Raw genomic sequence first — 25,329 nt, forward strand, 5'->3', positions numbered from 1 at the left:
TTGTGGGTGGTAGGTCTTGTTACCTTCTTACTGGCTCGTGCTCCCAGTGTAGGGAGTTAGTGGTGAGGTCTGAGGGAGCAGGGAGGGACCAGCACTTGCCCCCCACCCCCCACCCCTCCCCAGGCTGGGCTACTCACCCACGGTGAGGTCCAGGTGATTCCTCTCCCCCAGGGCGCGCAGCCTGTAGAGGCAGCCCCTCTGGTAATAATATTGCAGGAACTGGACACAGCCTGCAGGGGGAGCACAGCGCCCAGCTCAGGGTCTGGAGGACTGGGTGCCACCTCCGTGCAGACTCAGGGGTCTTCCATGCCCAGAGGGTGCAACCCTCTCAGCCCAACACACACACACACACACACACACTTCAGCCTGAACCTACTTTATCCCTTATCCAGAATACAATGGGAGCCGGTTATCTGAAGACCCAACTAAGCACCAATGAGGTTAGAAACTTCTAGAACAGATGCTCGCTGGAATGGTGGCACCATGCTGGGAGCTGTGTGTAATGCCAAGACAGCAAGAGACATTTTCATAAAATGGGATACTTAGTAGTTACTAAAAATGAGGAGACAGAATGCCATGTATTGACACAGAAAAAAAAACCATAATTATTGTTAAAAGAAAAAAACAGGTTATACGCAAAGCTATATGTACAGAGATCCCAGACTTATAAACTACAAAATGCAGTATATACGTATATATGAATAAATGAAAGGACTTAAATCTATTAACAGTGATCACTTCTAAGGGTGAGATTATATATAATTTTCATTCTCGGCTTTGTTAGCAGAGTTTTCTTTAAAAATTAAATTGTGGGGGATACCTGGGTGGCTCAGCGGTTAAGTGTCTGCCTTCGAATCAGGGTGTGATCCCGGGATCCGGGATCAAGTCCCACATGGGGCTCCCTGCATGGAGCCTGCTTCTCCCTCTGCCTGTGTCTCTGCCTCTCTCTCTCCCCCTCTGTGTCTCTCATGAATAAATAAATAAACCTTTAAAAACAATTAAATTGTATTTTTGTATCAGTTATATGCACACAATAAAATTCAAAGGGAACAACTAGGTATTTGGTAAAAACAAAACTCTGTCCGTCCCTATCTCCAACTATCCAAACTCCTCTCAGAGGGGACCCCTAGGACCAATTCACTCATATAAATCTAGAGCTGCTTTTTTTTTTTTTTTTTAAGATTTTACCTTTAAGCAATCTCTATACCCAATGTGGGGCTTGAACTCACACCCCCAAGATCAAGAATCACTCACCCTACCGACTGAGCCAGCCAGAAGCCCCAAGCCAGAGCTGTTCTTAAATGAAAAAAAGAACATATACTCTATTTCCATTTTGAGGTAGTGCCCCCAACACCACTCAGTTCCTAAACATCACCATGGGTCCAGTTGTGACACAGGGAAGAAAAGGCAGTGATGGGGGCTCCTAGGGGTGAGGGTGGTCAGGCCGCCCCTCCCCCAGGAATGGGTGGTGATCTGGGGGCAGACGTCTCTTTGCTGGATTTCTGGGACCCTCCCCTGCCCCAAGCTCCCTTCCATACTAGACACACCCCTTACAAGGGAGGAGGGATGACAGGGGCCTCCAAGGCAAAAGCCCCAGGAAACTGTGTTCCCTCCCCCAAACCTAGATAAGAGGCACTCACTCTGAAAAATGGAAAACGCTAAAAACTGATTACGAAACTTCTGATAAATCAGTCCGTTAGGCCTGCAAAGAAGTGGGGGAAAGCAAAGGTGAGGTATGCTGTGAAATCAGACATTCATCCCTGCCCCTCTCTATTCCAGCTAAGAGAAGTAAAGCTTTTAATTTAAAAAAAAAAAAAAAAAAAATTGGGCAGTCCGGGTGGCTCAGCGGTTTAGTGCCGCCTTCAGCCCAGGGCGTGATCCCGGAGTCCCAGGATCAAGTCCCATGTCAGGCTCCCTGCATGGAGCCTGCTTCTCCCTCTTCCTGTGTCTCTGCCTCTCTCTCTCTCTCTCTCTCTCTCTGTGTGTGTGTCTCATGAATGAATGAATGAATGAATGAATAAATAAGTAAATAAGTAAATCCTTTAAAAAATAATTAAATTTTAAAAAACGTATTTAAGTAATCTCTACACCCAACGTGAGGCTTGAACTCGTGACCTCGAGATCAAGAGTCACATGCTCCAACTGGGCCTGCGAGGCACCTCAAGAAGAAAAGCTTTTAAAATTAAATGGAAAAAATAAAATAAAATAAAAAATAAATAAAATTAAATGAAGGTCCCTGATTTCTGCACCAGTGTCCCTGGGGCTGGGCCAGGTTACTTTCGTCATTGTTCTTTAAGCCCATTCTAGAAGCAGGGGGCCTGGATCATCATTCTGAAGCCTAAATTCTTGCTGATCCCCACTCCCTCTGTCTGTCTCCTTTGGAGCCTCATCTATGTCCTCTTTCTGTCACTGCTCCCTGCCAGCTGTGTCCCCACTAGCAGGCCAGCGGAACACCCCCAGAAACCTCCCAGCTGGCCTAGGGGATCCCTGCCTCCCGGCTGTAAGCTCACACTTTCCTCCTTGGCCCAGAAGTCAACCCAGGCCAGGAGCCTCGAAGGTGCCCGCTCGTCCACTGCCAGCTCCCTATTCACGGGCCCCCATGAGACACTCACCAGGTCAGCATCACTCCAGAGAGGAATGTGGACACGTAGTGATGAGACACCCACCAGCCTTTAATTCTTGGAGAAGAAAAGGAGAGGGAGTTCAGGTGTGGAGGGGAACAGGTGGCTCATTCCCAGTCTATGAGCCCATGCATGTGTGCATGGGCTACTCTGCAGCCATGAAATAGATCCATGCCATGATTTCAGCCTTTCCTCTGTCCCCCAGAGCTACACAATCACACACAAACCACTCGCAGATTAGCCAGGAGACCCACAGAAGCACTCGGGCCTCCAGTGGCTTCCCGTGGCCCTAAGCACGTCCCTCACCACACCCCAACTTCAAGCCTCATCTCCCTGTCCTCTCCTTGAACCTGCCAAGCCCACTGCTACCTCAGGGCCTATTATGGACTGAATTATGTGTCCCTCCACCCCCGCCCAGGTTTCTATGTTGTAGCCCTAACTCCCTTAGGGCTAGCTAGTACCTTAGAATGTAACTGTATTCAAAGACAGGAACTTTAAAGAGACGATTAAGGTTATGTGACATCCTGAGGGTGTGCCCTCATCCAACAGGGGTGGGGTCCATGTAAGGGGAAGAGACACCAGGGGTGGGTATGCTCCAGAGAAGAGGCCACATGAAGACAAGGTGGGTTCTGCAAGCCAAGGAGAGGCCTCAGGAGAAACCAATGGAGCTGGCACCTTGATTTTGGACTTCTAGCCTCCAGAACTGTGAGAAAATAGATTTCTGTTGTTTCAGCTCCCCCGGCCTGTGGTATTTTGTCACGGCAGCCCAAGCAGACCAACAGGGACTTTGTACTAGCTATTCTCTGCTCTGAGAACTTGGCCTGCCTGGCTCCTGGTCCAAATTCAAGTTTTGGACCAATTGTCAACTCCTCCAAAAGGCCTTCTCTGACTACCTTATCTAAAACAGCCAGGCAGCCCCACTCTGGATCACATTACCCTGTTTTATTTTGTTTGTGGTGCTTACCACTGTCTGAAATTATTCATTTCTTCCCTTCATGTGTACTCTGAACCCTTTTCCCCCTTAAATGTAAACATCAGAAGAGCAGGGATCTTGTCTGTGTTCTTCATTGATGTATCTGTGACTCAGAACTCAGAACTCAGAGCAGGTGTTCGGTAAGTGTGTTGAATAAACAGCACACACGCACACACACCCGCACTCGCACAGAGCTGTAGCTACCTCTGTTATCCTGCAGACACGGAGAAAGAACACACACACTGCCCTCGCAGCATCTCATCATCCCAGATGCACTTTCTCCCTGGGAGCCCACGACCCGGGCTCATCTGCTCCTCTACCTACAGCAGGCCCTGGCCCAACCCTGGCCCTCGTGTGTCCAGTGTAGAAGCTGTGGGAACCCTGTTTTCAGAACCCAGTACCCCCTTAAGGGCTCTCACTTCACAGCAGGGGAGGGAGCCTCATTGGCACCCCCTCCTCAGTGTTAAGGTTCCAGCCTAGGATGAAAGCTGGACCCTCAAACCTTTACCTCTCCTGGCCTGTCCAGCCCCTGTCTCAGAACTACGTGGCAGAGAACACAATGTGGCAGCGATCTGCTTTGCCAAATGCAGCCTGGGAGCAGCAGGACTCCTTCCTCCCAAGGACTAAGCAGTAGAAACTGGGTTCCCCAAACCCTCACTAATGCTAGATTCCAAGTTTTAAATTTTCTGCCAATCTTATTAGGTGAAAATTAGTGTGTTGTTGAGGTTTAAATTTGGATTGTCCTAATAAGCAGGTTTGAGTGGCCTTAAAACCTTCCAACTGCAGATCCCATGAGCAGATACTGGATCTTACTCATCTCTCCTCTTTGCAGTCCCACAATAGATCTGGACATAAATCAGGGGTGCAGGCATGGCCTGCAGAGGCCTCAAACATTATGGTTAGAAACAAGGTTTCACATGGCTCTTTATTCCCAGCTTTAACAGCACCCAGCAAACAGTACGCACGCAATAAATGTTGAAATGATGTCCAGGAGGTGTGGCTGATGAAGCAGCAGCTGGTCTGATGCCACCAGCATGGAGGAACACGGTAGGACATCCACCCACTTCTTTGATCCCGGTTCCTCCCATCCCACCATGTCTCTGGGTTGCCTGTCAATGTCTCCAAGGACCCCTGGCTCTCATTCTCTCACAGAAAAAGGCAGTTAACTCCAGCCTCAGACTTTCAGCCTGAAGAGTACCCAAGAAGCCTCTCTGAAACCACTTCCCCCTAAGTCCTCGCAGAGCCACACACAAGCCCTGGAAGCTTGGCCAATCCTGTGCTCCTTTGTCCTATTCCCCAAAGCCCCCCTGAAAGATGCCCCCTCCCCGTGTGGGAGCGGCCAGAGCCAGACGCAGTCTCTGTGCTGCAAGCCTGGCAGAGCAGCAGCTTTTCATTGCACAGCCACAGCACCCAGAGCCCAGCTCTGGCAGATGCCCCCGGTAAGCAGGGCTCAGCGGTACTAGGAAAGGCTAGAAATTGCTTCTTCCCTGGCACGGTGTTCGCGAGTTCCCTCATCCATCTGCACACGCCAGAGTGCTGGGCTGCTTTTGTGCACATGTGTGTTTATGCATCCGTTCTGCTACAACTTAATTCAAATATCGTACAATTCACCCATTTAAAATATGTAAGTCAAAAAAATAAAATAAAATAAAATAAAATAAATAAAATAAAATAAAATAAAATAAAATAAAATAAAATAAAATATATAAGTCAGTTGTAGTATATTCAGAGTTGTACAACAATGACTACATCAGTTTTAGGACATTTTTATCACCCTCAAAGAAACTTAGACCCATTAGTGGTCACTCTAATGGGTGACCAAAGAAATAAAGTTTGCAGGGGCTTATGGGCGATTTAATGAGCAGATGGTAGATACCCAAGGAAGAGCGGTACACACCCAGGCACCGTGTAGGAATAGCACGGCTTAGCATCTGGGAATTGTGTCCGAGGATACCACGGCCTCCTTTCAGGACACCCTAGCCATGCTTGCACGTGTGCACGACTTGCAGGCACCAGCAACTATTCATCCGCAGACTATTTCTGGCTTTGAGCTTCAGGTCATGTGGGTAGGTGGGGGACCGGCTTCCACACTGTGGATCCCTCCATCCTGGCCACCCCTGCACGGCTTGATCCTAGGAAAGGCCCCTATAATTGCCAGTTGGCACCAGGCACCCATGGGCTGGCTGTCCAGAAAAGCTAACACGATCCCTGATTCATTATTTATTCTGGGTGTAGAGGACATCTGCTGTTTTGCCTCTCCGTCAATCACCCCACCTCCACCCCATCCCCCACATTCTGGTATCACGCCAGGCTTTTCCTTGGGTGAACCACCTCATCCCCACACTGAGTCTGGGTGGCTGAGGGGGAGGTGACGGGGACATAGCCAGGCACGTGACTCAGAGGCAGCCAATCGGGACTCTGCATCCCTCCGGCCGCACTGATTAGCTCAGGAATGAGCCTGTGATCTCGGCAGCCGAGCCAATCAGAAATCTGCCTCAGAATTACAACTGGATCTGCGGAGGAAAGAGCCCTTTTCCTATGAGATTGTTGATCTGGTGAGATGCTGGCCTGGGATGCTGGAAGCCAGCACTTCCAAGGAACAAGACTTCAGGGAGGAGGACTGTTAACATTGCTGGAGCCCTTTTCACCTCCTTGAACCATTAATATAAGGCACACTTAAAAGGTATTGTGGGTTCACTTTCAGGGCGCTGCAATAAAGCAAGTCAAATGAACTTTTTGGTTTTCTATAACTTTCCTATCAAAGCTATGTTTACACTATACTGTAGTCTAGTAAGTCTGCGATAGCATGTCTAGAAAAGCAATGCACATACCTTAATATAAAAATATGTTGCTGAAAAATGCTAACCATCATCTGAGCTCTCAGTGAACTGTAATCACTGGTCACATATCACTAATAACCATACAATAATAATGAAAAGGTTTGAAATACTACAAGAATTACCAAAACATGAGACACAAAATGAGCAAATACTGTTAGAAAAATGGTGCTGATAGACCTGCTCGACACAAAGTTGTCACAAACCTTCAATTTGTAAAAACACACATTATCTGCATAGTACAGTTAGACAAGGTATGCCTGTATATGCCTCTCCCCCACCCCCGTCATGTGTACTCCTATCAGGTAGTTTCCCTCATTTGCAGGGTTTGCAAGGGAACTTGATTTGATTATTGTGCTGAGCTAATGAGCCACAGCTCTTGTAGTCATTCCAGAAGATAAAGCACCAAGCCTACCCTACCCATTCCAGATCCCAGATGCCACCACATCCAAATCCTTGCCCCAAGTGAGACCAGAGATAGGCCCACAGGAACAGTGCCATTATGACTTGAGATACTTGCTGAAGTGTTAGGCAAATGAGGCCTGGCTTTGGAACCCCACTTCTGTCCCCCAGTGTCCCCCTCCCCATTTTCCTGGTGTGCCCCACACTTGCAGGGACCTCCACTCAGGCGTGGTCCTTTCCTCCTGGTAACCACACACACCCCCTCCCACTACAGCTTGTACACTAAAGAGCCGACCAGAGTAACTCTTACTAATGTGTTAGTGACAGTTAGAGTTGTAGCATGCCTCTGAAGACTCTTAATATGAGTCCAGCAGAAGGATAAAACTTAAGACTGACAGTAAGCCCGTGGGGACAGGAAGAGAATTCATGACAAGGAGGCCTTGCCACTTGCCTTGGCCCTCTTCCCCCACTATCTACCATCCTGACTCCCCTCCGACAACACCCAAAAGCAAAAAGATACTATTCACTAAAATTAAGGAAGACTATAAATGTTATTTATTTGGTAAGATGTTCTACTTCAGTGTTTCCCAAAGCATGGGGTACGTACCACCAAGTTTTAGATGACACTCCAACGTAACACTAGCTGATACCGAACCACATGGTGAGAGGTCATCTTTTCAGTCTTTGTTCTCCTGATTCAGTCAAGGAGAGTCTCTTCAATAATGTCTCTCAACGGACACCTGGGTGGCTCAGCAGTTTGGTATCTGCCTTTGGCCCAGGGCATGATCCTGGAGTCCCAGGATCCAGTCCCACGTCAGGCTCCCTGTATGGGGCCTACTTCTCCCTCTGCTTGTGTGTGTGTCTCTCTCTCTGTGTCTCTCATGAATAAATAAAATCTTTTTTACAAAATGTCTCTCAAGATCCACTAATCTTCCCTTTTTACACACATGTACACGCACAGAGAGATAGCAGGCCTCAGGCTCAGAGCCTTCCGGAAGCAAGAATAATTGACTCCAATAAGTTATATGAAGAAAACAAAAGGATATTTTTACACTACTTCCTCTTTCCTGCAACTAATGCTGGTTTTCCATGTATGGTGATGAAATAAAATTTCCTTTTAAAATAAACTAGTACTTAAGTTAAAAAAAAAAGGGAGAGGTAGCTTTAAAATGTGAAAATTATCATCCAGATGGTACATGGAAAAGGTAAAAATGACAAGGATGGGTCAAGAATGCATGCTGTTTGAGAAACACTGATCTCTTCTAACAGGCTACAGGCTATAGGGCTGTATAACTAAAAATCACTGGGCCCCTGGTCCTTACCTCTAGGCTCTACCTTCAGGCTAAGGCCCAGCAGAGCAGGGATCTGCCATAAGAGAACACTGGGCAGAAAAGTGAAAAGGTGGCAAATTATTTAGGGGTTTGCAGATGCCCCCAGTCCTAAATGCACAGTTCATAACAATTCCTTACTAGTGTCCAGGAGGAAGAAAGCAAGAAGGGGCTGGGAGATTGTTACTTTCCATTTCAGGGAAAAACACGGAACAAGCATGGCACACACAGATGAAACAGCTACCCCAAAAGGGAATCAGACCTGTGGAGAATGGGTCCTGTAGGTGCCAAGTCTAAGGTATTAACTGGGCCCCCAGACTCTCCACTCAGAGATAGGAGAGGTAGAAAGGAGAATAACAAAATAGAGAGGCTCCTTGTATTTGCAGGCCTTCAGAGGTGGGGAGCCTTGGTTGTGTGATTCACTCAGCACCATGGAGGCACACTCCCCCCAGAGGGCTGTGAAATAGCACAGAGAGGGGACATCAGTTGTCCAGGGCTGCAGAGCTGCTTGGGAACAGCAGTGGGATTAGAACTGAGGAAGCTTCACCCCCCAGTCTGGCCGTCTTCCTTCTCAGCACCACCTGGGTAACAGGGCAGATTTGAACCAAGCCCCTCACCACGTGTCCTCCCCAACTCCCTGTGGGGGACTATCCACTCTTGTCACCAGGGGCAGAGGTGAGGCTCAAGCTCGAACAATCACAGCCGTGCATTCTCCAGCCACAGTGATTGGTTCAGAGACAGGCATCAGTTCTGCAAGTGCCCATGTGACCCAGGGAGACCCTTGGAAGACAGCAATGTGCCCTATTTTGCTGGGAGTGCTAGAAATAAAGATGTGGGCCTGGAGCTCCAGGGTGCCTCTGCATGGAGCCTGAGAATGAAGACAGCGCAGTAGATGGCAGAGGTGAGGGGTGGAGAGAAAGTGGGTCCTGATGCCACTGTCTGAGCACCTGGACTAAGCTTGACCTGAAGTCAGTCCCAACGGACCTGTTCCTTGATATGAGAAAACAAATTTTCTGTTGTGTTAAACCCATCTGAGTTAGAGTTTTTTGTAAGCAGGAGATGGACCACAGGAGGTGACACTGCAGCAGCGGACACAGTTTTCCTCCTCCATGGCTCTGAAGTCACGGACACCTCTCCCCTCCATGGAGGAAGGGAACACAGGCTGAGGTCGACAGCCCTCACCTGTGTCCCTTCCATGACAGATCTCCCTTTGGCCCCTCTATGCCCCCCCCTCAAAGCCGGGCCCCCAATTACCTTGAGCCATTGCTGATGAGAATACTCTCCCGAATTGTCAGGGTACAGTAATACCACACCAGCAGAAAGTTAAAAACTTCGTCCGTCACCCTGGTGGAGAGAAACAGCAGGCATGAGAATCAGGGATGGCTCTCTCACCTGCACTGCAACAGAACAGCAAACCATGATGAGGGCCGCCCACCCAGGCCACCTCTGGAGACACCCACCAATCTGGGGAAGACAGAGGAAGCCGGGCCACCACCTCGCATGCCTGTGCCCCTCCTCACCTTTCCACCAGAATCCTACTTGCCTTTAAGGCTCAAGCTGAGGTTTCATCTCCTCCCCTGAGCGCACAGCCTAGGATACCCTGTCTCCCTTCTAAATTCTTATTGTCTGATGGCAACAGGAGAACTTTAAGTAGAAAGCTTCATACTTTAGTTTAAACTGTCTAAATGTAAATTCCTTCTGTCCCCTTAAAACATCTATAAACTTTCTTGCACTTACAAAAAAATTCTTATGGCCTGAATTGTCTGTAAGATGAATTAAGAACTCCCTGCCTCTTCTACGGTACCCATAGCCCAGAGCCTGGCAGAGAAGGCCCTTAGAGGCCAACAGAACAGAGCGGCTGGAGCTGCTGCTGTGCCCTGATCAGAGGGGAGAACTGGCAGAAACGTGGCTTGTGACCTCGTCAGAGGGCTCCCTGGCCTCAGCTTTGCTGTCTATAAAATTCGAAGGTTCGCCCCCTACCCAAATATTCCGGGGTGAAGGATCCTGGGACAGAGCCAATGACAGAAAGTCCCCCAGAAGGCTCCCCTGCCCCTGGCTCTAAAGAAGGCTATATCTTCCACCCCAAATGGAAGCGCCTCTGTACCTCCTAGTGCCATACACATCCACTCAGCGTGGAAACAAGGAGATGACCGTATGGGGTGCTAGGTGTCTGCAGAGGGGAGGAAGAACACTCCCAATCTCCTCCATTTCTACCTCTGAACTATGACAACTAATGATAACCCTCAGACGGAAATGGAAGGGGGTGACTCGAATACTAAGTGCAGAAGTTGGAAGGTGTCTTTTAAGCTACGTGACCCTGTTTTGTGACCACAGATGACACACTTTCAACCCCAAGCCCTCCTGAACCATCGCCTGCAGAGGCAGTCTTGGGAGGGTCAGGAATAGACTCTGGAAACACAGGGCCTGAGTTCAAATCCCTGTTCTGCCTCTTCCCTGCTGTGGGAGCACAGGCAAGTTGGTGATTCTCCTGTGACATCACTTCCTCTACTGAAGTGGGGAGAATGATAGCAGGTCCCGTGCAGGCTGCTTGTGAGCATCAGTTGAGTTTAATACATGAAGCACGTAGAATGGGGCCTAGCACACGGGGAGGGCTACATATATTCCCTGTTATAATTTTGGGAAATATCACAAAGTACCCAAAGTTTGAGAAGTGAGTCCCAGACCCTTAACTCTGAGGAAGTCAAAGGCTTGACTTGTTTTGTTTTGTTTTTTGTTTTTTTTGTTTTTTTTTTTAAAGATTTTACTTATTTACTCATGAGAGACACAGAGAGAGAGAGGCAGAGACACAGGCAGAGGGAGAAGCAGGCTCCATGCAGGGAGCCCAACGCGGGACTCGATCCCGGGTCTCCAGGATCACGCCCTGGGCTGAAGGCAAGCGCCAAACTGCTGAGCAACCCGGGCTGCCCCCAAAGCTTGACTTGAATGGGGTGCTGGGGTGGGGACAGCCTCCCCAGGGCAGAGGATCACTTACACATTGACTTCTGAGCTCACTTCCAGACAGGGGGCAGGCCCAGGCTGAGTCGTGCTTACCAGCATGTTTTTCACTAGTCCTTTCCTATATCTTATCAGTGAAGAGGGGGAATAAAAATAAAGCTGTATGGCCCCAGCACTGCAGGGACATGCTTGAGCACCGGCCTCAGCCTGCTTGGCCTGAGTGTCTGAGCTCCCTGTTGCTACTGTAACGAAATACCACAAATTTAGTGACTGGAAGCAACACACATTTATTCTCTTACAGCTCCAGAGGTCAGAAGTCTGAAATGGGTCAGCAGGGCTGGCTTCCTTCCAGAGACGCTAGGGAAGAATCCATTTGCTTACCTTTTCCAGCATCTAGAGGTGCCTGCATTCCTGTTTCGTGGCATGGCATCACCATGACTTCCACTTCTATCATCATGTTTCCTTCTCTGACTCTGACCCTCCCACTTCCCTCTTATAAGGACCCATGTACTTCCATTGGGCCCACTGAATAATCCAGGATAATCTCTTCTCAAGACCCTTAATTTAATCTATCTGCGGAGATGTTCTGCCTTGTAAGGTAACATATTTGCAGGTTCTGAGGATTAGAACAAGCACATCTTTGGGGACCATGACTCAGGTGGCCACACCAGGCCAGCTCTAATCACTGGGAACTTGCAATGCGGCAGGCGTTTTACACGGACAATTTCTCTGGATCCTCAAACAACCCCACAGGACTGCTTCTTGTGGCAGATCCACTTGCCACGTCTATGCCCGTCTATCTAAATCCCAGCAGCTGGAATCTGGAATTCCTGGCATGTCTGGGGGCTTTCTCAGGCCCTCAGAGCTCATTCTGCTGGTGAAGAGAAGCAGATCAGGAGGGACAGGGAATCAACACGTCTGGCAGCAGTCCTCAACTCCCCTGAACAACAGCAGCTGGAAGATAAATATTCTTGCTCAGCCGCCCCTTAAGTGGGATAACTGAGGCATGTCCCATGCCTTCCCTCAGTTCTCCAGCAGCACTGGGCTCCAGGTACCTACAGGATAGCCCCTCCTGTCTCACTCTCCATTCCCTTACCAATGTTTCCTGGGATTGCCTCTGAAATAAACTACTGGCACTCAAATGCTCACCCTGGGGGTTGCTTCTGGGGGAAACACAAACCAACACAGTACAACTTCCCATTTTACAGATGAGGATAATGAGGCTCAGAGAGAGAAAGTGAGCTGGCCAGGAGTGAGATCCAAACCCAAACCCAACTAACCTGAGCTTAATTCCAACCAGTTTTCCTGAAGCTTCAAAACCCAATCCTGATAGAGGACAGTCCTAACTAGACACAGCCTCTTGGCCTGAGGCAGAAGAAAGAACCATCACACTCTCCAGCAGGCTCACCAAAGCCTCCCAAAGACCAGGCAACATGGGCAGATGTCTTCCGGCCATAGGAAAGAGGAGTAGAAAGGGCTCTACAGTCTGGGAGAGGCAGAGCTGGACCTAGAACCCATAGTTCTGAAGGACGTTGGCCATGCCTAGCCCAGCTCCAGACCTAGAGGCACCATAGAAGGGCCTTTCGGTGGGGCACCCAGCAAGGAAGCCATCCCAAGGGGACAAAGAAAGGAAAGAGACTCCTCCTCCTTGGATGCACTGGATATTAAGCTGCAATCTCTTCCAGCCCACCCAGCCTTAGCACAAAATGATGGCAGCAATCACAACTGCTCACACTTTGATGGCACTTATGTGCCAGGCACTAGTCTAAATACTGCAAATAGAACCTATCCAGTCCTCTCGGCCATCCTGCCAGGTAGCTCCCATTACCCTCATTTCATATGGGAAGGATCCGAGGTGGGGAGAGGTTAGGTCAGTTGCCCAAGGTTAAGCAGCAGGACAAACTTCCCTGAAGGCAGAACAGAGATGAGCTGTCCATCCAGCCCCCTTCCCCTGTCCTATTTTTAACCCACAGAACATACACTAGGTGTTCCCTCAAAATTCACATCCGCCCAGGCCGGCAGAATATGACCTTATCTGGAAATAGGGTCTTGGCAAATTTAATTAGTTAGGATAAGGTCATATCAGATTAGGGTGGACCCTGAGTTCAAAGACTGGTGTCCTCATAAGAAGGCCATGAGAGAAACACAGGGACATGCAGGGGAGAAGGCTGTGTGATGAGACCGAAGTACATGAAGCTCAGACTGGAGGGAGACAGCTTTTAGCCAAGGAAGCTGGCACCGCCAGGAGCTAGAAGAGGCAAGGCGGGATCCTCCCCTAGAGCCTCCAAAGCAAGTGTGGTCCCATCAGCACCTTCATTTCAGACTCTTAGACTCCAGAACTGTGACAGAACAGATTTCTGTTGTTCTAAGCCATCCAGCTCTTGGTGCTGTGTTCCAACAGCCCCAGGAAATGAACACAGAAAGGGGTGGGGAGAAACTGAAATACCCAGGCCCTCACTGAACTTTAAAACTTGACAACACACCATATGTTTGTCCTTTGAGGGCCCCAGATGTCCCGGTGCAAGGGAATCTGGTTGCACATCAAGAACTTCTATCCCTTCCGGAGGGGCATGTGAGCAGACAGTACTGGTGTGCGCAGCCTCTACCCTCTGGGGAAACAGGCCAGGCCCGAGGCAGCAAGCAGGCATGGGCCCAGGACCTAAAAGGGCCTTTGTCTGGACATTCAAGTGGCCAGATCAGAAACTGGACTCCCAGCCAAGAGCCTGCCAGGAAATAACCCCTGACACATGGGCCAAACACCCAAGCTGTACTTGGTTGCCTCCCTTTAGAGCAGAAAACCCATGGCCAGGGGGAGAAATAAAACCCCCTGAGGCAGGGCAGCTTGAACCCACTGGACTCAGCCTCTCAGAGCAGTGTGGCCCCATTCTGCTCCCAAAGCAGTAGCCGAGCTCTCACTTGCACCACTGGTGCCAGGTGCTGGGCAGAGCTCTCCATGTGCAGCATTACCAAAGCCTGGTGTCACCCTCATTTCACAGATGGGGAGACTGAGGCTCTCAGAGGGAACCTGCTCATGGTAACCATCAGTTAGTCCCAAAGCCAGGATTCAAACCCAGGCAGTCTATGATCTATCTTTTTTAATTCCTTCTTTCTTTCCTTTTTCTCTTTCTCTTTCCCTTTTTTATAATTGACACATAATTCATATACCCTACAATTCATCCTTTCAAAGTATATAATCAGGGCAGCCCAGGTGGCTCAGTGGTTTAGCGCCGCCTTCAGCCCAGAGTGTGATCCTGGAGTCCCAGGATGGAGTCCCACGTTAGGCTCCCTGCATGGAGCCTGCTTCTCTCTATGCCTGTGTCTGTTCCTCTCTCTCTCTCTCTCTCTCTCTCAATCTCTCTCTCTCTCTGTGTCTCTCATGAATAAATAAAATCTTTTTTAAAAAGTATATAATCATTACTTTTTATAGATTCAGAGCTGTACATTCATCATCTCTATCTAATTCTGGAACATTCTCCTCACTCCAACAGAAATCCCATGCCTGGGACACCTGGGTAGCTCAGTGGTTGAGTATCTGCCTTCAGCTCAGGGTGTGACTCCGGTCCAGGGATCAAGTCCTGCATTGAACTCCCTGTGAGGGGCCTGCTTCTCCCTCTGCCTGTGTCTCTGCCTCTCTCTTTGTGTCTCTCATGAATAAATCAATAAAATCTTGAAAGAAAAAGAAAAAAGAAAAAAGAAAAAAGAAAAAAGAAAAAAGAAAAAAAAAAAAAGAAAAAGAAAAAGAAAAAGAAAAAGAAAAAGAAAGAAAGAAAGAAAGAAAGAAAGAAAGAAAGAAAGAAAGAAAGAAAGAAAGGAAGAAAGGAAGGGAAGGGAGAAAGAAATCCCATGTCCATCAACAGTGCCCACTCCCACTTCCCTTCCACCCAGCTCCTGACCACTAATCTGCCTTCTATCTCTATAGATCTGCCTGTTCTGGATACTTTATATAAATGGAATCATACAATATGTGGCCTTTTGTGACTAACTTCTCTCACTGAACAAAATGTTTTCAAGGTTCATCCATGTTGTAGCACATATCAATACTTTACTCCAATTTATTACTAGAATAATATTCCATTGCATGAGTATGCCATTGGGCTCTTTCCCAAGAGTTACAAGGTCTCTCCAATAGGGGTTCAGTAGATATTTGTTAGACAGATATAGAGTGGACAGGACTGCTATTTCTCATGAGAAAAGGCTTTTCTCTACCTACAACCTACCAAACACTGCAGATACAAGAGACCCACCCCCATGTCTACACACACCACCACACTTCCTGTTACCTGTAGTGGAGGACAAATCGACACGCCACAGCACCCAGGAGCAGGATGATGGTCAGGTAGAGCTTGAACTTCTCATACTCATCCTTGTAAGCAAATCTGCAGTGAGCAACACCCCCAGGAAAGGTCATATAACTATTAACTATAGTTACAGTAATATAACCATATTTCATCTTGAGGCAGAATCCTCAGCCCCATTAGATCCTCCACCTACCACCACCCACTGCCCACAAGAACCTTCTGATCCCAAAGGAAAGCTCTGGTCTTGAATTAATGGTGATGATCGACTAGAGAAAGAGGACCCATACGCAAAGCTTCCCATGTCCCTGGACTCCTGGGGTAGATCTCCGGGCCGATGATGGGGATGCTACAGCAACAAAAACACCAGAGCTCTCCTACCCCCAGAACTGACCACTTTCAGATGGACAGTACTGCCTGCTGCCCAGGAGAACTAGGTGTTATAAGGAGTGGAATGGAGCAGGGCCCATTTCTCATGGGAAAGTAGCAGTTCTGTTTACCCAATGTATCAACTGCATGAAGAGAAGGAAGTAACCCTCTGAGGATGGTCTCCCCACAGAAAAGAGAGTGTCAGAAAAACTAAGAGCCAGAGCCCAACTCTTAATGTTTTCTATTTATGCAAAAATTCTAGCTTGGTTCATTTCTTCTGAGTTGAAAGAGCAAAATGCCTGGATTCCCTAAAGCCAGGTAGGAGTCTGAGATACTTACTTGGCCTGGTTGCTGAGAAGGGTCACATTCACATTGCCAAGGACCAGATTTAAGTAGAGCCTGGAAGGAAAGTACTTGTGAGTGCCAACTTGTTCCTTACCAGCCCTGGGAGTGGGCCCCAACCAAAAACATTCAAACTTAGTAAGCATGCATTAAGCACCGATGTTAGAAAATAAAGTGCTAAACTTAGCGGTAAAATTCTCACATGGAGTGAGAATGACTGGAGCATGTTACAACTGTGACACACAACAGTCATGACCAAGCCATTTCCCCCCATTTTAGCTGGCCTAGGGACCATATTTCCCAGGCTCTCTTGCAGCTAATGTGAGCATGTGACTAAATTCCAACCAGTGAGGTGAACACGTGTACAATTCTAGGTCAATTTGAAGGTTCTCTAGCACACCTGGGTGGCTCAGTGGCTCAGCAGTTAGGCATTTGCCTTCGGCTCAGGTCATGATCCCAAGGTCTTGGGATCAAGGCCTGCATCAGGCTACCTTGCAGGGAGCCTGCTTCTCCCTGTGCCTGTGTCTCTGCCTCTCTGTGTATCTCTTATAAATAAATAAATAAGATCTTTTTTTAAAAAAAGGGTTATTTTTATTTTTTTTTAATTTTTTAAAGGGTTATTTTTAAAACTGAAGTATAACCTTCAGTATATTTATAGGTATACCTACAGTGTATTTTATGCCTAGCTCCTTTCCCTCAATATTATGTTGGTGAGACTCATCCATGTTGTCTGTGTATAGTATTCCACTTAGTGGAGATACCACAACTTATTTATTCATTCTACTACTGATGAACACTTAAGATGTTTTCAGTTTTTGGCTAATAGAAATACAGCTGCTGTGAACACTTTTTTTTTTTATCAAGATGTAATTCATATAAAATAACATCACCCATTTTTTAAAGTTTTATTTTTTTTAAGATTATTTATTTATTTATTCAGAGAGAGAGAGAGAGAGAGAGGCAGAGACACAGGCAGAGGGAGAAGCAGGCTCCATGCAGGAAGCCCGACGCAGGACTCGATCTCAGGTCTCCAGGACCACACCCCCAGCTGCAGGCGACACTAAACTGCTGCACTACCAGGCTGCCCAGTTTTATTTCTTTAAATGATCTCTACACCCCACGCGGGGCTTGAACTCATGGCCCTGAGATCAAAAGTCACATGCTCTTCTGAGTGAGCCAGCCAGGCACCCCTATGACCTCACCCTTTTCAAGTATACAACTTTCATGGTTTCTAGTATATTCAAAATACTATATAACTGTCACCATTACCTAATTCTAGAATATTTTCATCATCCCAAAGAAAGCCCATACCTATCAGCAGTCACTTCCTTTCCTCCTTTCTCCCAGCACTCCATCTACGGATTTGCCTATTCTGGACATTTCATAAAAAAAAATTAATGCAACATGTGATGTGTCCTTTTTGTGTCTGGATTCTTTGCTGTTGACATTCATATACATGTCTATCGGAGGGCAGAAGCACTCATTTTCACTGGCTATAGAGATAGGAGTGGAATTTGTAGATTATAGAATTTGTGTGTTTTTGGCTTTGCTGGGGAATGACAAACTTGTTTTGTTTTGTTTTGTTTATGATAGTCACAGAGAGAGAGAGAGAGAGAGAGAGAGAGGCAGAGACACAGGCAGAGGGAGAAGCAGGCTCCATGCACCGGGAGCCCAACGTGGGATTCAATCCCGGGTCTCCAGGATCGCGCCCTGGGCCAAAGGCAGGCGCCAAACTGCTGCGCCACCCAGGGATCCCTTTTTTTTTTTTTTTTTTGTAAAAAGGATCTGCTTGCCCTCCACTTCCTGAGGATGTGATGGTGTAAGCCAGCTTTGGCCATGCACATGAGCACAACTCCCTGAAGAGTGGAGAGGCAGGGAGGTGGACTGGAAGGATCCTGAGTCCTCACATGACCCCATGAACCCATCATTCTTGGTCCTCTGACCTCTGGACTGCTGTGTGAGAAGAGAAACTGCCAGCTTGCTGGAGGCCCTGCATCATCAGGCTTTTGTTACAATAGCCTGTACTCCAATGACACTAATAAAGTACAAATAAATGGTTATGAAATTTTGGAGAGGAAGGGTTAATTCCACAGAGGGAGAGGGGTTTTGGAAAGGCTTCATTTAATTGACAATATTTGAATGAGACTTTGAAGGATGAGTAGAAGGTCCAGAGGAGAAAAGCAAACAGAAGAGTCTTCTTTCTAGCTCTGAGTAAATTCTAGGGGCATTTCCAGTATGGAGTAACTGGAGCAGAGGTGTAAAAAGAACATCTTTCTTTTTTTGCCTAGTGATACAGTATATTCCTGAAAAAGCAGTGCCATTTCCCTTCAGAGATTCATCATCCCCCCACCAACACCACCCCCCCCCAAGTTCCTAAGGTAAGGCAGTGAGCGGCACTTAGCCCATCAAACCAGTGCATCCTCCTGATTGGGTTAAGGATGGTCACGTGACACATTGGTCACAAGCCAATGAGATTCAGTCCTGGGATTTTTTTCCCCCCAGAACTACTAAGAAACAAAGAGGCTTTCTCTACTGGAACTGGTAAGCCGGCAGAATGCAAACCCAGAGCTACTGGGGCCAGTTTGCAGAGAAAGTCTCCCTAAGAACAAAACCCACATAGTAAAGAGAGTAAAAGGAAAGCTCCCTAAGAGACAGAGCCTAACAATATTACTTGAGCAGCAAGATCCAGCCAGACCCACAGCAAAATCTGCACCTTTCTATTATACAAGCCAATAAATTCCCTATTTTTTTATAAGCACTTTGAGTTGGGTTTTCTGTCACATGAAGCCAAAGATTGCCAACCAATGTAAAATGTATGGAGGACTAAGGTGACTAGAGCTGGGAAAGTGTATCTCAGCCACACTGTAAAAATGGGTCATGCGGGGGCACCCAGGTGACTCAGTGGATTAAGCGTCTGTCTTCAGCTCAAGTCATGTTCTCAAGGTCCTGGAATCGAGCCTCACATCGGGCTTCCAGCACTCAGTGGGGAGCTTACTTTTCCCTCTGCCTTTCCCCTTGCTCCTGCTCTGTGTCTCTATCTCTTAAATAACTAAATAAAATCTTTTTTAAAAATTTTAGGGACCCCTAGGTGGCTCAGTGGTTGAGCACCTGCCTTAAGCTTAGGTTGTGATCCTGAGATCCTGGGATTTAGTTTTGCATCAGGCTCACTGTGGGAACCCTGCTTCTCCCTCTGCCTGTGTCTCTGCCTCTCTCTGGGTCTCTCATGGATAAATAAATAATATTTTTATGTATTTTTTTAATTTTAAAAAGGGTCATGCAGTTTTATTCTATGGAAAATTATCACTACCCAACTCAAAGAGTTTTTCATCAAATATGGCAAAAGAAGAGAAGCCAAGAGGAATGGCTTTAAATGTCAAAGGGATAGTAAGCCTCCTGATAGGGCCTCTGGCTAGTGGTAGGCCAAACCAGGAGAAAGGGCCAGAGGTAACTGATAGGAGCACACTTAGCAGTCTGCACCAGGTTTTGATACAACACTGTCCGATCTTGCTCTGGAACAGGTGGCAGTGATGTCACCTGAGGGAGGAAATGGGACTTCTCCAAAGGAGGAAGACAGAAAGAACAAAAGCTCTGGAGTCAGAGTGTTTACATCCAAACATGGGCTGAGCCACCTGAGCAGAACACCCCCAATTGTCTTTGAATCTTTTAGAATTTGGATACCTGGGTCTGACTCACCAAGCTGTAGACAATTCAAAAGCCCCCAGCACAATGCTAGGCATACAACAGGCACTCAATAAATGTTTGTTCTCATAGGAAAAGAGAGAGAGAGAGAGAGAGAGAGAGAGAGAGAAAAGAAACAATCTTAACTACAGAGAACAAACTGATGGTCATCAGAGGAGAGGGGCTGGGGGTGGGGGGAAACAAGTGATGGGGATGAAGGAGTGAACTCGTGCTGATGAGCATCGGCTGATGTACACCCGATACTAATACAGTACTGTCAACTACACCAGAATTTAAAATAAAAATAAAATAAAAAAATGTTTGTTCTTTAGGAAAAAACATCTCTTCTCTTGACCTTGGGTGGCACCACACATGTGGCAGATGCTGGAAACCAGATCTTACAAAAGCCCTCCCAGGAAGGTCACTCTGAGACCCCCTCCTGTTCTGTGGAGAAACATCTGAGGAAGCTGCCTTCTGTCTCCTCTTGCTTCCCTCCTTTCCCTCAACCTCAAGCTCCAGCAGGCAGCTGGGAATCACACAGACCAGTACTCTAGGCCTGGGTGTCTGCCCACTGCAGGGGTGGGATAAGTTCCCAGCTCCTACCCATTCTTCTTGGGCAGGTAGGCCTCCATGTCGAAGAAGATGTTCTGACGCTCCTTGATGTTGGCGCTCATCTGCTGAATGAGCTCTGCCTCCTCCCGACTGGCATGGTTCTTGTACCTGTTTGGTCAGATGTGTGGGCATAGGATAAGCGGGGTGTTACTCAAATTAGAGGAAGAATCCGGGGGCTCTGGGCACTACCCTCCTGTCTTTATATCTCAATGCCTCTTGCAACCTCAATTCTCCCTCTGTACCCTGTGGGTTTGACACTGGGTCACTGCTAGCTTGTGACCTTGGAAAAGCCCTTTAACCTCTCCATCTTATTTTCCATACCCGAAAAACAGGGGTAACATCAGGCCTATCTCACGGACAGTACTCGTGTGAGGAGTAAGTGAGTACGCTAAATGTAACACATTTAGAATGACCCTTCACACAAGGTATGAGGACCTCAATGGACCTCTAGAGGCAATACCTTGCTTCTTACTCTTCTAAAAGAAGGGCCTGAAGATTACTAGGAGTACAGACAGGAAAGTGCTTTAAAACTATTAGCAGTTAACTGATCACTGTCTGGGGGTTTTTTGGTGATATTTAACTCTCAAGACTAGAAAAACAAGACAGTGGACACCCTCTCGGTGTATTAAGTGTGTCCTCATGGGTCAACCTTCTAACCCAATGGTTCTCAACTGGGGACAATTGTCAATGTCTAGGAGCATTTTGTTTGTCAAACAGGAATGGGGGATTCTATTCGCATCTAGTGGGTAGTGTCCAGAGATGCTGCTAAACATCCTAGAATACATAGCATAGACCTTGCAGCAGAATTATCAACAGTGCCATGGATGAAAAATCCTAGACTGATAAAGACTATTGAGTCTTACCGTAAGTAAGGTGTGTTTTTCTGAGTGACAATGTCATTACATGGAACCATTCACACTCTTACTCCATGACTAATGGGCCCCCATTTCCAAAATGGTCAGCCAAGGTTAGGGATATAATTAGTAACATTTGCAAAAATTGCCCACAAGGGGAGGGAAGAATTGACCAGGAGTTAATACACTATAGTATGGAGACCCAGCTAAGTCAACTGGATAAGCCACTCAGAGGCTCAGTCTCCTTGCCTGCCTAATCACTCTCTAGACCCCTTTACCTATGGGGGATGAGAGCTTTTTCCCCACCATGAAGACATGAGGATTGGCAAGTGAACATATGATCCTGACCTCAAGAACTGAACTAAGTCATGAGCTTAAAAACTTCCCTACCCCAGGGATGCCAGACTTCCTACCACCTACACCAGAGACCTATAATAACTTTCCTCTGGGAAACTACCTCTCCTCCTCTTTCCCACTCCATATAGTCAAGAAAGACTGTCCCATCCCCCAGGTCCATAAACTAAGCATATGACCTACTTTTGCCTAACCAGAGTCTCAGTGATTGGTTAAAATATAAGCATATGACCAATTCCAGCAATGAGAATCACATCCAGAACTTTCACTGAAAAACAAGTGATTGTGCTGTGGTAAAAAAAACAATAACACCACCACCAACAACAAAAACAATAGGAAGTAAGGATGGGGAAGGTAAGTCTGGAAGCTATAATTCTGGCACTGCTGATGGCCATCTCAGTGACCATAAGGGGACAGTCAGCCAATTGAGAGTGAAGCCAATCTAGAGGACGGCAGAATTTAGAGGGGGGAAGAAAAACAGAATCCTAAAAACATCTTTTGACCCCTGGATCCAGTGATGTCTGAAACTACTCCTGGTTTTTTTCCATTAAAATTTCCATTCTCTGCTCAAGCCAGCTTTGAGCTGGGCAAGTCCCTTAAAACCAGAGGAGCTGCAGCCTTGCCTACCTCTGGAGCGTGTGCTTCAAGTCCTTCAGTCGCGTCTTCTGCTTGTTGATGGAGCCGCTACACAAAGTCTGGAGTGAGGTCAGCTCCTCCAGCTTCTGCCTGTAGATCCTGTGGGTTTCCTGAGAGATAGAGGTGCCCAAGTAGGGTGTAGGGGAGAATGTGAATGGGTGGTTTTTCATATTTTGCTTGTGTCATGAAATATGGCTGTGGAAGTCAGTTTGACAGCTACAATGATACAACTATCACCATCAAAGATGTAGCTTAGAAAACTGGGACTGGAACTAGGGAAGGCAGCATGGCACAGAACCTGTGTATAGAACCAGTGTTTTGTTTTGTTTTGTTTTGTTTTGTTTTGTTTTGTTTTGTTTCCTACCTGGCTTCCATCCTTCCTAATAGCAATAGCAACCAAATATGAGGTGGCCTCTGAGAGGCCACCTCTTGTCAAACTCTTCTTGGACCAGATGGTTTGAGTAGAGCGAACAGTCTCCATGCCAGGAATGGTCATGTAATCGAGGCCTGGCCAATCAGCATCCTCCGATGCCCTAACCAGTGACTGGTTCAGAGGTAGACACGTGGCTCAAACTGGGTCAGTGAGAGTCAGCCCTGGGACTTTGGTTTAGAAGTATTGGTTTAGAAATGCCCTCCTTCTAGGTTTGCTAATCTGCTAGAAAGTACACCTGAGGCTGCTGAGCAAATGAAGCCAAACAGGAAAACAAAATTGCAATGCAGGAGGAGATAGAATTCTTACAGCATCAATTCAGCCCTGAGATCTAACCTGGTCTGAATGTAATACTCTTGGTGATATGAATTAATACACTCTTTTTAACTTAGGCTAGTTTGAGTTGGGTTTCTGATCCAGGCAATAAAGAGACTTCTTGCTAAGTCAAATAAGGACAAACATCTTCCCTCAAAGTCAGCCCTCCCTACCTCAGGCTCTGGAAATAACAATTCAGGGCCACGAGGCCTAGGGAAAGACTTCACTCCAATGCAGGGAGGATGAACACAGCAACTTCTTGATCATGTTGCCACAGCACACCTCACCCAACATTACACCATATGCTCAGTAACAACCCCTTCCCTCTAGAGTTCTGATCATCTAAGACAAACATCAACAATTTGGAGGAAACAGCATGAGGGACAGGGACCATGAAATTAAAAACCATAATCCAATGAACATATTTAAAGTGTCTATTTTCTTGGGTGGTGGATAAATGTATTTACCAGAGGGAGGAAAAAAGGGGGATGGTCAAAGCCTAAACTCTCATGTCTGCCAGGCAGGGTCTCTAGAATATGACAGTCAAGCCAGAAAATAAAGAAGTAGTGAAGGCAATGAAGTGAAGAGATAAAATTAGGAACATCAAAGAATATTGAGCAAGTCTACCCTGGCCCTGAGATGAATGGGCTTGGTCCCCCTGAATTCACACTGCATTCTCACTCTCCTTCCTGGGTCCCTGGAGAGGAAAATCATGTCTTTTCTGTAACTTTTTAGCTTTTTTTTTTTTTTAAGATTTTATTTATTTATTCATGAGACACAGAGAGAAGCAGAGACATAGGCAGAGGGAGAAGCAGACTCCTTGCAGGTCCTTGCAGGGTCCTTGCAGGGAGCCCAATGCGGGACTCGATCCCTGGACCTGGGATCACACCCTGAGCCAAAGACACATGCTCAACCACTAAGCCACCCAGGTGTCCCACTTTTTAGCTTTAAATAATTTCAAACTTGCTGAAGAACTCCCGTATACCCTTCACCCAGATTCACTGTTGGCATTATGCCATACATATTTGCTTTATACTGTGTGTGTGTGTGTGTGTGTGTGTGTGTGTTTGTGTGTATGTGTTTGTGTGTTATTTTTTTTTAAGATTTTATTTATTTATTCATGAGAGACAGAGAGAGAGAGAGGCAGAGACACAGGCAGAGGGAGAAGCAGGCTCCATGCAGGGAGCCTGACGTGGGACTTGATTCCGGGTCTCCAGGATCACGCCCTGGGCCAAAGGCGGCACTAAACTGCTGAGCCATCTGGGCTGCCCTGTGTGTGTTCTTTTTCTGTAACAGGCACCAGTGAACTACAGCCCATAGGCCAAATCTCCAACCACCAGATTCTGTATGGGCAGTAAACTAGAAATGGTTTTTGCCTGGTTGAAAAAAAAAATCGAAAGAATATTTCATGACACGTGAAAAGCATATGAAATTGAAATTTCAGTATCCATAAATAAACTTTATTGGAGCACAGCCACACCCGTTCATTTACATATTGTCGTGGCTACTCTGGTACTACAACAGGCAGAGTGAGTAGTTGTGACACAGACCATATGGCCCACCAAAGCCTAGAATCCTTATTCCATAGCCTTTCTGCCAAAAAAAGTTTGCCCACTTCTTTCTAAACCATTTGGGAATTGGTTGTAGACAACATGCTTCTTTACTCTTAAATACTTCAGTGTGTATTTCCTAAGAACACAACATTCTCTTATATATCCATCGTCCAATGATCAAATCATCGTTTCTCTTTAGGCTCCTTTAGTCTACAACAGTTCTTCAATTCTTCTTTGTCTTTCATGACATGGATATTTTTAAAGGGTGCAGTCCAGTTGTTTTGAAGAATGTCATCCCCATCTGGGTTTGTCAGATATTTCCTCATGATTGGAGTTTGGTTATGCATTTGGATCAGAAATACCATTAAAGTGACACTGTGTCCTCAGTGTCTCCTATCAGGAAGGACACCATGTCTGTGATTTTAACTTTGATTGCTTGCTGCCCACTGCTTTCTCCATTTACAGTGACCAGCTTCCTATCTGCAATTAACAAGTAATCTGTAAAGAGGGAGGCTGTGATTTACTCACTTTTGAATTCTTCGGCCCTCTATGTTCAACTAATCTGCTAGTATTACAGGAAACCCTCCAGAACTGGACAGGAAGGATGGGGGAAGAGAGATCCCAAGTAGACTACTCAGCTTTTGAGAAGGTGGGGCCTCTGAACCAAGAGTCCTCGGTGACACCAGCTGATGTTGAAAGATAAAGGGCCATGCTACCTCCTGGCAATCTTTGGTGCTGGATCCCACCACAGAAAAATGAGATCGAGACCGCAACA

The 25,329-nt window shown here is 46.9% G+C and overlaps 1 protein-coding gene across 3 annotated transcripts in view; it reads right to left on the reverse strand.

The window, feature by feature from the left end:
- TMEM120B (transmembrane protein 120B) overlaps window positions 1–25,329 on the reverse strand; it is a 45,595-nt gene that overhangs the window by 4,663 nt on the left and 15,603 nt on the right. For 2 of the 3 annotated variants that reach the window (XM_026018797.2, XM_026018796.2), the window contains exons 2-9: window positions 22,248–22,366; window positions 20,404–20,520; window positions 16,120–16,179; window positions 15,397–15,492; window positions 9,416–9,505; window positions 2,613–2,678; window positions 1,641–1,702; window positions 138–230 (exon numbers count right to left, since the gene is read on the reverse strand). In XM_026018797.2, coding sequence (XP_025874582.1) covers window positions 138–230; window positions 1,641–1,702; window positions 2,613–2,678; window positions 9,416–9,505; window positions 15,397–15,492; window positions 16,120–16,179; window positions 20,404–20,520; window positions 22,248–22,366 — 703 coding nt within the window. The remainder of the gene's footprint in view (window positions 1–137; window positions 231–1,640; window positions 1,703–2,612; window positions 2,679–9,415; window positions 9,506–15,396; window positions 15,493–16,119; window positions 16,180–20,403; window positions 20,521–22,247; window positions 22,367–25,329) is intronic. The other variant, XM_026018799.2, reaches the window with a different exon arrangement.

The sequence above is a fragment of the Vulpes vulpes genome, chromosome 10 (genome assembly GCF_048418805.1).
Source record: "Vulpes vulpes isolate BD-2025 chromosome 10, VulVul3, whole genome shotgun sequence".
NCBI classification, from domain to species: Eukaryota; Metazoa; Chordata; class Mammalia; order Carnivora; family Canidae; genus Vulpes; species Vulpes vulpes.